Source organism: Malus domestica, chromosome 05 (assembly GCF_042453785.1).
Source record: "Malus domestica chromosome 05, GDT2T_hap1".
Classification (NCBI taxonomy): Eukaryota; Viridiplantae; Streptophyta; class Magnoliopsida; order Rosales; family Rosaceae; genus Malus; species Malus domestica.
The window spans coordinates 3518387-3535514 of record NC_091665.1 but is presented as its reverse complement, the minus strand read 5'-3'; the positions used below and the strand labels follow the sequence as shown (position 1 = coordinate 3535514).

At 37.0% G+C, this 17128-nt stretch overlaps 2 protein-coding genes and 1 long non-coding RNA gene across 3 annotated transcripts; 1 reads left to right on the top strand and 2 right to left on the bottom strand.

Annotated features, from left to right (window-relative positions):
* The first annotated feature begins 5216 nt into the window (after positions 1 to 5216).
* Positions 5217 to 9047, top strand: LOC103402174 (LRR receptor-like serine/threonine-protein kinase RGI2). Its single transcript, XM_008340911.4, has 2 exons — positions 5217 to 8310; positions 8405 to 9047. The coding sequence occupies exons 1-2, from the start codon at positions 5499 to 5501 to the stop codon at positions 8857 to 8859; spliced, it is 3267 nt and encodes a 1088-aa protein (XP_008339133.1). The 5' UTR covers positions 5217 to 5498; the 3' UTR covers positions 8860 to 9047.
* Positions 9048 to 10620: 1573 nt separating this feature from the next.
* LOC139196337 (uncharacterized) lies at positions 10621 to 11555 on the bottom strand. Its single transcript, XR_011581157.1, has 2 exons — positions 11467 to 11555; positions 10621 to 10964 (listed from the first exon to the last, which is right to left on the bottom strand). It is a non-coding gene; the product is annotated as an uncharacterized lncRNA (long non-coding RNA).
* Positions 11556 to 11627: 72 nt separating this feature from the next.
* On the bottom strand, positions 11628 to 16285 carry LOC103402175 (uncharacterized). The gene is made up of 9 exons (XM_008340912.4): positions 15930 to 16285; positions 15753 to 15818; positions 14218 to 14298; positions 14003 to 14056; positions 13847 to 13915; positions 12492 to 12554; positions 12230 to 12312; positions 12064 to 12129; positions 11628 to 11967 (listed from the first exon to the last, which is right to left on the bottom strand). The coding sequence occupies exons 1-9, from the start codon at positions 16158 to 16160 to the stop codon at positions 11937 to 11939; spliced, it is 744 nt and encodes a 247-aa protein (XP_008339134.1). The 5' UTR covers positions 16161 to 16285; the 3' UTR covers positions 11628 to 11936.
* Between the last annotated feature and the right edge of the window lie 843 nt (positions 16286 to 17128).

The window sequence follows — 17128 nt, the reverse complement described above, 5'->3', positions numbered from 1 at the left end:
TAACTTCTTTCCTTTCTATTACAGAAAACAACAATTTTAAGACGTTATCAATCTACCATGGAATCTGAAAACAACACCACACTCGACCTTATCAAGCCTTCCAAGTTTGAGGGTCTCCACTTTAAGCGTTGGAGGCAGAAGATGTTATTTTTTCTCACCACAAAAAAAAATTGGCTTCTTTTTGCACCACTGTCAAACCAACTCTCCCTGAAGAGCCCACTATTGCACAGACCAAGGCTTCACAAACTTGGATTGAAAATGATTTTCTTGCTAAGAATTATATTCTTAATGGATTGTCCAATGACCTTTATGACTACTACTCTGATTATGGCACTGCTAAAGATTTATGGGAGGCACTTCAGAAAAAATATGACACTAAGGAAGCTGGAGCTAAGAAATTTGTTGTTAGTCGTTATTTGAAATATCAGACGATTGATGATAAATCTGTTGAAGCACAATCTCATGAATTACAGAAAATTGCTCATGAAATTATTTCTGAAGGTATGGTTTTAGATGATCAATTTCAGGTTGTTGTCATCATTGATAAATTGCCACCAACCTGGAAAATTTTCAAGAACTCACTCTGTCACAAGACAAAAGAGTTCTCCCTGGAAAGCTTGATCACTCGACTTCGCATTGAGGAAAATGCCAGGAAACAAGAATTGAAGGAGGAAATTCTGGTCGTGTCAAACAACTAGAAGGCTGCCAACTTCAACCGAAACTAGACTCTAGCTGTGCTAAAGCCAAATGGGAAGAACATGAAGATTCAGAACAAGAATCACAACAAGTACCTCAACAACAACACAAACAAGGTTCAGAATCAAAATCCCTCTCATCTCCAGAATAGGTACCAACCCCCCTCATGTGCTGCTTCTGATTCGCGACAATTTGAATGCTATAACTGTCACAAGCTGGGCCATCTTGCTCGGAATTGCAGAAATAAGAAAAGCCTTGCTCCACAGGCAAATCTTGTTGAAGAGCAACTGATTGCAATGATATCAGAAATCAACTTTGTTGATGGATCCGAGGGGTGGTGGGTGGACACTGGCGCTTCTCGCCATGTTTGCTATGATCGTTCTCTTTTCAAGACTTATTATGTGGATGAGGGAATGAAGGTGTTGTTGGGTGATTCGCACTCAACTGATGTTGCTGGTACTGGAGAGGTGGAGCTGAGGTTCACCTCTGGAAAAACCATGATACTGAAAGATGTGATACACGCTCCAGCAATAAGGAAGAATTTGGTCTCGAGCTTTCTTCTCAATAAGGCTGGATTTACTCAAACCATTGGAGCAGATACGTATACTCTTACTAAAAATAGGGTTTTTGTGGGAAAGGGATATGCTACTGATGGAATGTTTAAATTGAATGTTGATAAAATGTCATAATTGAGTCACTTGATGCTGATTTTTAAGAGAATAAATTTCCTTTTAATTTTCGAAATAGTGGGGGTTCTAATTCTTCTAAAATTTATGAACCTGCTGTCAGATACCCCTTTATGGGAGAAGAAGAATGATGGTTGAGAAACCTACTGTCAGATACCCCTTTATGGGAGAAAACAATTCCAGTCATATACTGTCTGAAGAAAATTTAGCCGATCCTTTGACGAAATGACTAACATGAGAAAAAGTTTGGAAAAATCCTTTGATGAAAGGACTGACATGAGAAAAAGTTTGGAAAACCTCGAAATGGATGGGACTAAAGCCCGTAGAAAATTGAGTCATTTGTGATAGCAACCCAACCTATAGACTGGAGATCCCAAGAAATAGGTTCAAAGGGTAATAACAAGTCACAAGTGATATGAGTGAAGTCTTGCTAATTTTAATTTGGAATATTATTCCATGTCCATCCCTAAGAAGCATGGCATCCTGGAGCGCTTTTAGGTTGAGATTTTTTCTCTTAGTAAGGTCTATACTCTATGTTGAGTGGGATATCTAGCTACAGGAATATCCTTGATAGTCTTACCTATGTGAATGTGGAAGTGAGGCTGCTTCCTATGAAATCTTGGGCAAGTTTCTAGAGCGTTCACTATACTGGGATACAAGCACATGGCTGTAATGTGCTGACTTTTTGAACTTCACCTTAATAAAGTTATGTGTGTGGTGTTGTCAGAGATAGAGTTCAAAACTATAAGTTACTCTAGTATAATCTGGATCACTAACACTATGTACAGGTTCAAGTTGAGAAACACCTTTACTTATGCATAGCTTCATAATATGTTGCTTGATTAACGATTTTTAAACAAAAACAAGTGGGGGATTGTTAGAGCAGTTATGTTTTATTTAAATATATTTATGTTTTGCTTTATTACCAATATTAAAAGTCAATTAATTTTGGCTTAAGAAGTTATGCAATCAAACCATTTTGTTTTTATTCCCGGTTTGAATATAAGTTACGTTTTGATTGTCCCACTGTGGTTTTTATCTTTTGATTGCACCATAAACTCTCTTGATTCCCTACGGTTTTGCATCCCATAAACATCCTTGATTTCTTACGGTTTCACACCCTCCAATGTCTATATATATATATATTAGTTAGTAGAATTGAAGAATAGATATAAAGGAAGAAAAGTTTTACATATATTGATTTGTAAAAACAACATATTGGAAAGGTGTAAGTTAGAAGGTTCTTCCGGTGTGCAAGGAAGAATCTTATCAGAAAAAGGTTATGGGCTGTTTTATCTTGGGGACGACGTGGTGTTTGCGAACTGCTTGCATACTTTGGGCAAAGCCACAAAACGTCTTAAAAAGAGCGACTTAGTCCGCGACTCATCCCAATAATCATTCACCACTCAAGGCTTCTACATTTTTCCGGTAACTTCGTTCCTTTCTATTACTGAAAACAACAAGGATAATGTGACCATGGCTGAGAGGCCATGAATTACAAGCTAAGAAATTGTCTGAGAGGAAGGAGAGAAGACTGTTAGACATCTTCATTAACTGTTAGAGAATAAACTAATTGCAAATGAGGCAAGGAATTGATATTCCATATACAGTATATAAGATGGAAAAAAATTTCTGGCCCAAATTATTGATCATGAAATTGCCTGAGTGGGCTGTTCTCAGAGTGTGGGCTGATCTTGCATTGAACAAAAATTAAGATTGGAGATGTATTGAGCATCAAAGCCACTCAAAATAACAATGTCATTTCAAAAATAATCAAGCTTAGAACTTCGCAAGACTCCAAGGTCCTCCTGCACTCATTTCTGTACAAATATTCCTTTGTGTTTTGTTTTTTATCGTTGGGTGCATGATGACCTACAGTTTTCATTGGTTGTTGACAAACAATACAATATTTATAAAAATATTTTACAATAAGCCAAAAAACACTGAATTTAATAAATGCATGTCTGCACAATGTAGCTAGCCACAACTAGATAACAAACTCATCACAAATATATATCGTTTTTGCATCCATGTCAGTAGAACTAGAGACTTTCTCCGACCAAGTATAGACAACTACCTCTAAATTGATATGCAAAGGGCTTCTAGTTTAGATGTAATTAATGGTATTCACTAGAAGTTTCACATTATTTCTTGTGCTATTGTGACAACATCAATAGAAGTGTCAATGTTATTTAAGTTGAGAAGTGATGGCATGTCTGACCTTTTTGTTTATCTATAAGGTATGTTGAGCTTCTTGCAATTTTTTTCTGGTACATACGTGTCTCCAATATTGTTCAGTTACCATTCAAGCAATTTCTGACCTCTTTTAATTCCCTTTTCTTCACCCTCTTAATTAGCTGGAAAGTGTTATTGGAGCAGTATATATCAAGCAAAACCACAAATGCAAATTGAATTAGTTTTGCAAATTAAAATCACTCTCAGTGGGCTACCAAATGTAGTTGGGGGATCACTTGCCCCCACCATCCATACATTACTTATCTCCTTACAGATATCCACTTGTTTCCATTTCACATTGAGGAGACATCCTTATGAGACCCCTACCCTAATGATACATCATTTTCCTTATTCTTTTCTGTTTGTATGTTTCCTATATTCCTAAAATTCTCCTCATTGGCACACTGACTAGAGATTCCCTATAATTGTAGGCTTCTAGACCCAAGTATGTTCACTTTCTATCTTCAAGAGTCCTAGTGGCTCACACGCTAATTTCTTTTAAAAACATCTAGTCATTGAATTCAGGAATTTATGCTTCCGCTACTTGAGCATCCACAATAATAGAAAAGGAAAAACAAAAGCAAGCCAGGGAGGTGCATGTAAAGCTTTAATTAATTGACTGCATGAAAAGGCCAAATCTGTGATGCTTTTGCATTGGGGTAGTAGTGTTGGGGAGGTTCATGCATGAGGAAGGAAAAGAGTCTTTTTTCCTTGAAGAGTCATGGACCTATGTTGTTGTCCCTTCACAAAAGCACTTACATGAGAGATGAACTACTTTATCAATACAACATGATATCTTGAGTCCTCACCATGCTCATATCACATAGAAAGTTGAAGTGTCACCTCTTTTTTATCTTTTCATTTTTCATTTTTTTGGGTCTTTCCTCTTTTGGGTTAGGAGGGCTGCTTAGTCATTTTCACTGTATGGATTGTTATACAATTAACTGATAAGATGAGCAATCATTATTTGAAAAGGGATTTACAATGAATCCATCAAACACTTGAAGAAACTTACAAAGAAAAACGGTATAACTGAAAATTTGAAACCCAGCAGAACAATAGCAAACCACATCAGATGTCAAGTAAATGACTAAGCAGTGGAACATGCATCTGTGTAGAAAGTAGCTTTTGTTTATTTTATCACTTAGGCCACTTAAAGAACTGTTTGATATGCATTTCGGGTTTAGTTTTCACTTATTGTGCTTGAGATAGGGCGAAATGTATGGGGTAAATGAGGGATGAAGAAATGTGGTGAAGAGCGGGAAAGAAACAAAGAAATAAATGAAAACAAAATCTTGAAAGTGTAACTACGAGAAATAATTTTTGGCTTATGATTTTTAATTTTTACTTTCCGTACACATGTATTCTACATCACTCGCACCATCACTCATTCACTCTTTTATATCCCTAATCGCTCCCATATATTTCCACTCTATTTCTAACACAAAAATGAGAACTAAAACACAATACACGAAATGGATATCAGACGATTTACTTTATACTGTCTAGTAGTGATTCTGCCTCACATAATTTATATTTATTATGTCATTAGTTTTAACTAATTTCCAAATGTTAAGAGAGGCAAAACAAAAATTTCTATGCCCAACAGAAAAGAAGGCGAACAGTATAAACTTGTCAATTTTACAAAGTGAGACGAGCCTCTCATAACCTCAATCATACAAACTGCAATTACATCCCTTCATGCTCAAAATAGACTATATATATATATATATATAGTTCCCAATCTATATCAATGCATCTATGCTATGTCGCTCAATTGGAAAACCAACTTAAAAGATTTGTACGTGTACATCTCTTTAGTTCTTTGAAGGATCACATGTAGAGAGATTGAAAAATAGCAGTGTTGTTGCCAACCTCATCATGCCAAGCAATTCAATCACTATCATTCTTTTGCTTCTCAGCATCTTTCTGTTTCCTTCCGTCTCTGCTCTGAACCAAGAGGGTATCTCCCTCCTTTCATGGCTTTCAACCTTCAATTCTTCTTCCTCTGCCGCCTTATTCTCTTCGTGGACTCCCGCTGATCAGGATCCATGCAAATGGGATTATATCAGATGTTCCAGTAACGGGTTTGTTTCCAAAATCACAATCACCTTGATCCATATTCCTACCAGCTTCCCAATCCAGCTCCTCTCCTTCAACTATCTCACCACTCTTGTACTCTCAAATGGGAACCTCACTGGAGAAATCCCACGCGCGATTGGAAACTTGTCTTCGCTTATCACCCTTGATCTCAGCTTCAATGCTCTAACAGGTGATATTCCACAAGAGATAGGAAAGTTATCCAACCTGCGGTTGTTATCACTCAATTCAAATTCATTGCATGGTGCAATTCCCATAGAAATTGGAAACTGTTCAAAGCTTCAACAGCTTGAAGTGTATGACAACCATCTATCCGGAAAGGTTCCTGCAGAAATAGGCCAGTTGTTAGCTCTGGAAGTTTTTCGTGCAGGCGGGAATCCTGGAATTCATGGAGAAATTCCAATGCAAATATCAAAGTGCAAGAATCTAACTATTCTTGGCCTGGCAGCTACCGGAATCACAGGGAAGATTCCAAGCAGTGTTGGAGAACTAAAGAATCTTCAAACTCTTTCGGTCTATACTGCAAACCTTTCAGGTGACATCCCTCCGGAAATTGGTAATTGTTCAGCCTTACGACATTTGTTTCTGTATGACAACCAGCTTTCTGGTCAAATTCCTGGTGAGCTTGGTCTGTTGAAAAGGCTTAAAAGAGTTCTGCTATGGAAGAACAATCTAAGGGGAAGCATTCCGAGCGCACTAGGGAACTGTTTGGATTTGATAGTTATCGATTTCTCAATAAATCTTCTGAGTGGTGAAATTCCTCTCTCTTTTGCAAATTTAGTGGCACTGGAGGAGTTTCTGCTGTCTGAGAATCAGATATCAGGCAACATACCACCCTTATTCGGAAACTTTTCAAACTTAAAGCAACTTGAATTGGACAACAACAGATTTGCGGGCGTGATTCCACCTGTCATTGGGCAGCTGAAAGAACTTACTCTGTTCTATGCCTGGAATAATCAGCTCCATGGAAGCATACCGAATGAGCTCGCCAATTGTGAGAAACTTCAAGCGCTGGATCTTTCACACAATCTCCTCACTGGGTCAGTTCCAAGTTCTCTCTTTGACCTCAAGAACTTAACTCAATTGTTGCTGATATCAAATCAATTTTTAGGAGAAGTTCCAAGGAATATCGGTAGCTGCACCGGCTTGGTCCGCTTAAGGCTGGGATCAAACAACTTCACAGGTCAAATTCCATCAGAACTTGGACTCCTGCATAGATTGAGCTTCCTTGAATTGTCAGAAAATCAATTTACTGGGGAAATTCCTCCTGATATCGGAAACTGCACTCAGTTAGAAATGGTTGACTTGCATGGAAATCAGCTGCAAGGCATGATTCCTTCGTCTTTGCAACTCCTTACTGGTCTTAATGTTTTAGACCTTTCCATGAACCAGATAGAAGGCACGATTCCTGAAGAGTTGGGCAAGTTAACATCCCTAAACAAACTGGTCATCAATGGAAATCGCATCACGGGTTCCATTCCTAAATCGTTGGGCCTATGCAAGGATCTGCAGTTGTTAGATATGAGCAGCAACAATATCACTGGCACCATCCCAGATGAGATCGGACGCTTGCAAGAGCTAGATATTCTCTTGAATCTGAGTTGGAATTCTCTGAGAGGCCCCATTCCAGAAAGCTTCTCAAATCTCTCAAAACTAGCCAATATGGACCTCTCCCATAATTTTTTGACAGGAAGCCTCAGAGTACTGGGTAGTCTTGACAATCTCGTGTCCCTAAATGTCTCACACAATGACTTCTCAGGTCCACTTCCCAATACTAATTTCTTCAAAGACATTCCTTCAACTGCGTTTGCTGGTAACCCGAAGCTGTGTATCAACAGAAATCAGTGCCACTTGAATGACAACCTGCACGACAAGAAATCAATCAGATATCTACTTGTTTGCGTTCTTCTTAGCGTGACTGCAACCATCATGGTTATGCTCGCTGGAATATTTTTATTTGTCAGAATTTGTGGAATCACATTTGGGATGCACAGTGAACAAGAAAATGATCTGGTGTGGGCCTTCACCCCATTTCAAAAGCTTAATTTTTCTGTTAATGATATTGTGACTGGGCTATCAGAATCAAACGTTGTGGGAAAGGGTTGCTCAGGAATGGTTTATCGTGTGGAGACTCCAACGAAGCAGGTCATTGCAGTGAAGAAGCTATGGCCGGTAAATAATGGCGAGCTCCCAGAGAGGGACTTGTTTACGACAGAAGTTCATACTCTTGGATCAATTAGGCATAAAAACATAGTGAGGCTTCTGGGGTGTTGTAACAATGGAAAAACCAGACTTCTTGTGTTTGATTACATCGCGAATGGGAGTTTGGCCAGCTTGCTACACGAGAAGAGGCTGTTCTTGGATTGGGATGCAAGGTACAAGATTGTACTGGGAGCAGCTCAGGGTTTAGCTTATCTCCATCACGATTGTATACCTCCGATAGTTCATCGAGATATCAAGGCTAACAACATCTTGGTTGGACCACAGTATGAATCTTTTATAGCAGATTTTGGCATTGCAAAGCTTTTGAATTCTCCAGAATGCTGCAAAACCTCCAACACAGTTGCAGGTTCCTATGGCTACATTGCTCCAGGTAAGTGTAAATCACTCGGATTCTTTCATAATCCGTTCATATGTTTATTAAGGTTGTCGATTAATTGAACATAATGGTTAATACATTATTGCAGAATATGGATACAGTTTGAGGATCACAGAGAAGAGCGATGTGTATAGCTATGGAGTGGTGCTCCTAGAGGTCCTGACCGGGAAGGAACCAATGGATAACAAGATCCCGGAAGGTGCCCATATTGTCACTTGGGTGAATACGGAACTTAGAGTAAGGAAAAGAGATTTCACATCAGTTCTAGACCAGCAGCTAATTTTGCTATCAGGGACACAAACCCAAGAGATGCTTCAGGTGCTTGGGGTGGCTCTTCTCTGTGTGAATCCTTGCCCGGAGGAAAGGCCAACTATGAAAGATGTTACAGCAATGCTCAAGGAGATTCAACATGAGAACGAGGATTGTGAAAAACCAGATTTTCTTGGCAAAGGAGTTGCTACAAACCGAAACGCTACAGTTCACAGTTCTAGTTTCTCCAGGTCATCTGAACCTCTAATTGGATCACCTTCTTGTTCTCCATAAACTCCTAAAGTTATCGTTCCTGTTCATTGATTTGAGTTTACTTCTTGTTCAGATTTTTTTTTTTAAAGTACAATTTGTATAGTTAATGTTTTGTAGTAGCAACAAGACATGTTTATGGTGTTTCACCGACTCAGGCGCACACAGTAGTGAATAAAAGTAAAATATCCCGAGCTAGTAGTTCAATACAATCTGGAGCATAATCTATGTTTGACAATTCTAGGCTGAGAGATTAAAAGAGAAACAGCGTAAACAGAATCCCAAGTCCTTCACATTTCAGAAATTCAGATACGACTTTTGTGGCGGTGTCTATTTGTTCTCTTTTGATCTCATTCTGGATCTCATTCATCTGTAACAACTAAGATATTATTATATGTTTTGTTGCATTAAGGGCCCGTTTGATAACCATCTCAGTTTTTAGTCTTCACTTTTTTATTTGACTTAAATAGGAATACAAGGAATGAGGGATGAATAAGAATATCGGAGGGGGCAGTAGGAAGAATGTGGAAGAAATGCACATGGAATGCTACATGAAAACAAAAAGCTAAAAATCTCTAGTTTTTTGTTTTCATTCTGTACACCACTTTATGTGCATTTCTTCCTCCTTCCTCCAACCACATTCCCTCCACATTCTCAATTCCTCCATGGTTCTTTCTATTTTCTCTTTATCTTAAGCGAAAAAGACGAAAACTAAAAACTAAAAACTAAAAAGGTTATTAAACGGACACTTAGCGTCTAAAATTTACAACCAAAAATAACTTTGATACTTCATTATTTAAAGCCAAAACTCCACCACGTTGTCCCAACAACACAACAATAACCTGCTTCCAATGGCAATGCAAGTTTGTAGAACGTAATACAATTAAGAATTTGGGGACCAAAAGCAGTAGGCATAGGTTCCGAGGCTTATTCAAACTGTGTCATGCGTGTGGGGTCTGACTAAAAAGCAATGGTGGTGACAATCTTTTTTAGCAAAAGCCAGATAAAAACATGAAATTATGAGAAGGAGAAGAAGCAGCAAATTTGGACCACCATATATCCTTCTCAAGCTTTTTTCTCTCCCCACCAAGGTCTAAAATATCGATGATATCGGAAATATCGGTAATCTTAAAACACAGAAATTTTGATGGAAATATCAGGATATTATCGATATTGATAAAAATTGAATAAAAACCACGGAAATTGTAAGAAAAACTTGGAAATTTTTATTGAGACTTTGCGGATGTTTATTTAGTCAATTATCTATTAGTTTATCACAAAAAAAATTGGAAGGAAATGCATTGCATGATGGATTTAACTTATTTAAGTTGATTATATAGCGAGCTGGCAAACATTGTAAGTATAGATTATATGTAGTAATTAATGAAAGAAGTTTAAACACACCATAATCATTTATATATAATGAATTAGTACAATATTTTACACTTTATACATTGCATGGTAAGATACATGAGTAACTTAGTCCCACATAGAGTTCCTATCAAGGTCTAAAATATCGATGATATCGGAAATATCAGTAGTCCAAAAACACGAAAATTTCGATAAAAATATCGGGATAATATCGATATTTTAGACCTTGCTCCCCACAACAATTATTTAAGAAAGGAAAAAGAAATTTCATGTTTCCAAGTCCTTTGACATGTGTTACTGGACCATCTCAGACCCACTTATTTTATATCGTAGCTAAGATTATCACACTCTAATGGCTAGGACTACAAGCAACCATCAACTAATCATTCTTCTAAATCTTCTCATAAAAGCAACTGTACCTCAAGAACTGAATTTAACTATATATTTGCTGATCAAGAATGAATAATGATGCAATAGTTGATTGTACCGATGAATAGGAACTTCCTCTTCAACCCACTGCGTCCAGGGTTTAAACCCTCCCCCCTCCTCCTTAGTTTAGATTAGTACAAAACGTCTTTTGTAATTCAAAAAAGAATGAATAATGATTTATATGCAGAAATTCTCCATGCCAAACTTCTAAGGAATGGACGCGACACCTATTGGTCGGCATCGATCAGCATGCTATTGTTTCAACTGCTAGGGGCACAGTGCTTCAATCGGCGCCCACCCTTTTATCGATTTTTCCCATTCCCGGCATGCTCAATTATGTTAGGCAGGGTAAGAAAATCAGAACCTCAAAATTTGTAATTGCTCGAAGAGATCTTAGAACACAATCAAACGCAGAAGTATGAGAAATAGAAGAGTTTATTTGTACTTCACTGTGAAAGAAAAATCAAAACACAAGCCAGCTAAAAGCATCTACTTAATAAATTGTTCCACATTATCACCTACTTAATAAATTGTTCAACAATATATATCTCCTAACTCACTCATGCGCTGATGATTTCAAGTTCCAACCTAGACACAATAAGGAAGGTGGGATATGGAAAGCGAAAACCTACCCTTCATTGTATAATAAAAAGAAATAGAAAAAACAAACTAGGACCATTCGTGCACCTAGACATGTGACAGAAGGAAAACCCAGTTACAAATGAAAAGAACATGTCCATATCAGCTGTCAAAGGTGAAAATGTCCCTAAACTTATCCTCCCAAACATCCTACAGCTTTATACATCTCACACAGTAGCAGGGAAAACATACCATATTGCGTTCTCCTCTAGGCCCATGTCCATGATCTTGCAATGTGCTGGTGCATTCAGTTGCAAGGTTTTAGGCAAGACGCCGAGATCTAGTGTACCAAATATTGGGGGAAGTGGCAAACATTGGAGCTCATGTGTGCAAATATCATCAGGCATCCCATATTTTGAGGGAGACAAATTTATTGATTAATATAGTATATAAAAACATTGTAGGTTTCCAATTACAACAGCTTCTCACCGAAATGAGGGAAAGGAAATCAAATATTATAGTATATCCTATCTTTATGTGGTTTCAGAAACTGAAAGCAATGAAAAAAGGAATATTAGAGGAACAACGAGAAGAAATTATACGTTACATTCTGATATAAATAAGGCTGCCGTCCATTCAAAAGAAGCGTCATGAAGAAAAAATTTACTCGCAGAATATAATCTCAAGAAAGTTGAAACCAAGTTTACATATCACAGTTATCTCTAGGGGTGCCACTTTATGCTGCATCCAACACTTCAAAAAAATAATGACTTTCAGATTATAACCATGCAAGACCATAATCCTAAAGACCTCAACAAAAAAAAAAAAAAAAAGTAGCATAAGAAGTACCTGGGTTTCTGATTCGATGGTACTGGTTGGCAACTGAGAGCACAATCTATTGCCAGGCTTAAGTCCCTATATGGAATGGAGTATTTCAAATCAGTTCCTATACCTCAGAATATATGTTCTAATGCTAACATGTGAACATATTAAAGATAAAACCACATAGGCCTACCTTCCAGTTACAGACACACTATTACTAGGTCTTGAATCATCAAACTGGCCATGGTACACCAGTTCAAATGGCCTCCGTCCATCCTGTTAAGTAGTAATAATTTTAGCTGGGTGATAGAAATGGTAAAAATAAAAATAAAAGGTCGATAAACTCAAATTCAGATCACATTGACAATTTACAATTGGTCCCGTAAAGAAAAAAGTGAAATGAGGTACTGTCCTTAAATAGTTTCAACAAATTGATTGGTGTAGGTTGTGGTCACCTTTTTAAATAGGAAGAACTCGGGTGTGCAAACTGCTCCAAAATCTCGGGCCACGTCCTGTGACTGTATTAAACACATTCAACGATGAAAATGAATTCACTATTGAAAGAGTTACCAGGAGCATTATTGTGTTTCAAATAACTTGAAACACTATTAGACTTCATACAAGGTGTGATATGAATTCTACTGCCTCGAAATCTCAGTCTTAGGAATGGCTAGCCTACAGCTGACAAAAAATTACAAGACCAGTAGAATAGGAAAAGTAAAAAAGGTGATTTAAGTTGCTGAAGTTGCATAATAATCAAGACTATCATTTCTTGATTGTTTCTAATAGGCTACATCTAAAAAAGCAAATTCTTTTTACACCCCTATACCATCAAATTTTACACTTGCAAAGACTTTTGCTTTTTAGGGACCGATGTTTCATAAAATGAACCACCAATTTAGATAATGTTTTGAATATCGGGTTTAAGAATGGGAAAAACAGAATGAACAAGGAAATCAAAAAAACCAAGATGGACAATACCAAGAATTAAGGTGGTTCGGCTATATGTGCCTACGTCCACAGGATAGCAACAACAATCTTTCACTATATCATAATAAGTACAACCAATAATCTTGGCAAGACTCTAGAATTAAGAACTTGACGATAAACTTGAAAGAACAAGAAAAAGAAATACACTCTTTATCTCTATTCTTTTCTGTCGCACACACTTTGCCCTTACAACATTCTCTCACTCCAGTCCCTTGAGTGGTATACAAAATATTGTTTTGCTCCAAATTCAAAACTAGTACAATAGCCCCTTTATATAGACATAATAAAGGTCTTTCTTCAATTAGGATTACTAATCCATATTGGAATCTAGTTATGAATCGTTCTCCAATTGAGAAACTAACTCCAACTGGGTAAACAACTCCAATTGGGAAAACAACTCAGTTGGGAAAACAATTTAATCATCTAAAACTATATTTCCCAATAGCCTTAGGACAACTCATCTTGGGCTGGAAAACCCAATAGATAAAACCTCCCAGCCTGTCTTGCATGCCAAATATCAAGCTACTCATGCACTTGTAGCCATTAGTATCTCATCTTTTATTTTATTTTTATTTTTTTTGTGTTAAATATAGTTCAAGTTTGAATTAGTACATTGAGAAACTTAATTTTGATAGTGTGTGCATACATGTATGACTGAGAACTTTGCATTTATACCAAAACCTGCCAGATTCTTATGAGAGTAAGATATTATCGCTCAGCAACATGCATATTTTCACAGGCCCCGATAAAAGAGCAAAATGAGATAAAGCACGCCAGATCTATAAAGCAGGTTGAGATTGGCACTTTGGCAGTAGCATACCTCATCATATAGATATGGGAAAGGATATTTGAACAGTTTAGCATCTTCTGCCATAAATTGTGGTCCATCCTGTCAGGAAGAGTTCCACAACTGACGGATCATACAATAGCTTTACAAGCTCTATCCCCAAACTATGGAGCTAGTAGAATCTAGTACCTGTGGATGTGTAGCTACAGAATTTGAAGATATTGCAACAACTGCTAGTCCTTTCTGGGAAAAAGTTTTAACAAAATAATTGTAACAAATACACAAATAAACACATTTGAATAGGTTAGTATCATATGCTCCTTTGCACGGTGAAGTTTGGGGTACAACTGTCAAATGAAGCAAGCCTCTTAGAAGGAAAAAATTTCAGCCATCGAAAGTCTTACCTTCATATAGAAATTTGCAAGTTTCACGATACTTTTTTTCAGGTGTTTAACAAATGGGCAGTGGTTGCAGATAAACATAACCTGCACCATCGCACTGTTAACATGCATCCAATCCTTTGCTTATATGCGAAGAAAGACATAATGTATGCAATCTAATATTTTATTTAGTAAAGAAACCACATAGACTTTACTTCCAACATTAAGAGGAGGCAGCAGATTACAGTTTGTGCACTATAGGTCCATTGTGCTGATCTGTTCATATGTCACATATCGCAGTAGATTTCATAATTATTTTCCCTAATTTTCTCAAGCTACATATGACCTAGCTAGGTTATGTGCAGGTATGCACAGAAAAATTGGCAGCTGAAACGTTACAGATGTCCGGTGATGGCACATAGATCTCCTTACTAATGATAAAGCATAAAAGGTTCCAGTTAAATCAGAATAAATTGGTTGCTTCAAGAAATGACACTTGGAACGAATATTATCTTGCTCAGTATAATCTATTGGCCAATAGTTATGTAAACTTCTATATGTAGACTGTTGCATTTCTTGTACTATAGAAATGAACTAAAGTGGTATTCTAGCAACCAAATAACTAATAGTGATCAAACTATTTAGTAGGACTCCAGAGAATTCATCCATTTTCAAGGTTGGGATAATCAATGGTATTCTAGTTAGTTGTGTATGCTCTCACCCCCAGCTTAATCCAGTGCTAAGCGTGCTGTGTATGGAAAATAGCGAGATACTATCTCATTTTTTAGTGATATAAAGCTTGCAACATTCCAAAAACTCGGATATCTAGCAGGCTAGCCGTTGGCTGTCAGTACTACAAACGCCTGCTTGGTGAGCTGGTTGGGATAAGTTGTGACCAATTAAAATGAACTTGACTCCGGTCCTTTGTTTGTTGTGTCAATTGTGGGGTGGAAATGACTGGGCATGAGTCAAATGTGGGGTGGACACGATCGGGCATGATGAGTTATGAACCCACAATAAAGTGGGTTATCTAACCTACCCTTATACATGGGTTACACGTCCTGTCTTACATGTCTATGTCAATCCAATCCTATTTCTAAAGTCGAATCTCATCCAGGCCACTAAACGGGCCCCAAGTGTAAATTATTCCCAAACGACAAAAAAATAAGTGAATTGAATGAACTAACTAACTTCTATATCTATGTACTTGATCTACAAGTAATTCAGAGCAACGATAAGACCTAGAATCATCATTAACAAAATAAAGGAAACCTCCTTATTGGCTTAGACAAGCACTGCAATTTCCGCATCTAAGAATCTTCCATTTACAACTTGGTTGTGCCACTTCTAACAAGTTTTTAAATTCAAATTCTAGTACGTAAAACGACCGTAAAGTCATTTGCAGTTGTTATTTAATAAGGACCTACTTCAGTTCATGCTAATTTATCTAAAAATCCACTCAAACTAAATGCCAATGTCCAATACATGACATATAGTTAGAAAATCAATCAAACAATAATCATCCAAAACACCATTGAAGAAAACACAAAGAAACTCACCAGTAAAGCAGGATGTGATTCAAAATCTTCCAATTTCCAAACTTTCCCAGTAAGTGGCTCCGGAATCTGAAACCAATTCCCCGAAACAATCAAAATAAGGAACAAATTTTGAACAAAATTTAAAAAGAACAAGTATATTTTGGCAAAAAATAAAAAGAACAAGTATATATGTAATGCCTCAAAATTGGGAGCTCGGAAGCCCAGAGAGACCCCTTTGGACTCGGTTCGAGCGGCTCGAACCACAAGCTTCGTTGCGGGCAGAGTGGTCCGGAGTTGCAGAGATTCAAAACCCAATTTGAAAGACGAGAATTTTGGTGCGAATTGGAACACAAAGTTTGGCACGGTGCGAGGTGAGCGCAGTGGAGATGCACATAGTGAGCTCACAGTGACTGTTGTGGCAACAGCCATGGCTGATAGATGAGTATGTCGCTTAAGCTCAGTTGTGAGCAACCGTAATTGTACGGCTAAAGAGATATACTTGAAGTTTGGGAAGGTACAATAACCGCCAATAACTGTGTCTGTGTGTGGATTCGGAGTTAAGGGTATATTTGGCATTTTGCTTTCCTTTAACGTTTCCCAAATTTCCGAAGATGCAAATAGTCATTTACCACGTAGAAAAGTGTTGAGTTTTTACATGATGACGTGGATTTGAACTGTATCATTGGTTAATCTAACAAAATCAGTGGTTTGATAAAAAAATAAAAAAAATTAAAAACAAAGTGAGGATTTTGAGGGATTTTAATACTTTTAATTAAAGCCATAATGTTAGGAAAACTAAATTTCCAAATGGAATTTTGTAAACCAGAAGTTGATAAGTGAATTATTAATTTTGGTTTAAAAATTTGACCTCTCTTCCTAGCATTATCTATTTAGAAATCCACCGTATTCAATTAAGATTTCAAAAAAATTTATAATATTTCAAGTGTATTTAATTGGATCTTCAGTTGAGAATTGCTTGTAAATAGTCTCTCCATCTACTTGTAATCTTTGATGTACTACCTCAAATAGAGCTGTTTTGGCTCATTTCTATCAATGAACGCTATTGTTTTATAAATAAATAAAAAATGATTTTAAAGTATTTTAGAAAGTTGAAGAATTTAAGAGAATGAGATCTCCTAATGTATTTTAAACATTCTCATATCTCACATTTCTCTTGGAGATTTTGAGAAAATTAAATCAAAATTTTACATAAAATCTCTATAAATTTATTAAAAGGAAAACTAATGAAAAGAGTTTTAAAACTTTAAATTTTAACCAAAAATCGTCCACTAACTTTATTTATTGATAAGGACAAGAGATAAAAAAACAAAAAAAAAACAAAAACTTGTTCAACTCAAAGCGTGTGCACACGCGAGCAGTGCGAAAGCAAGCATCTA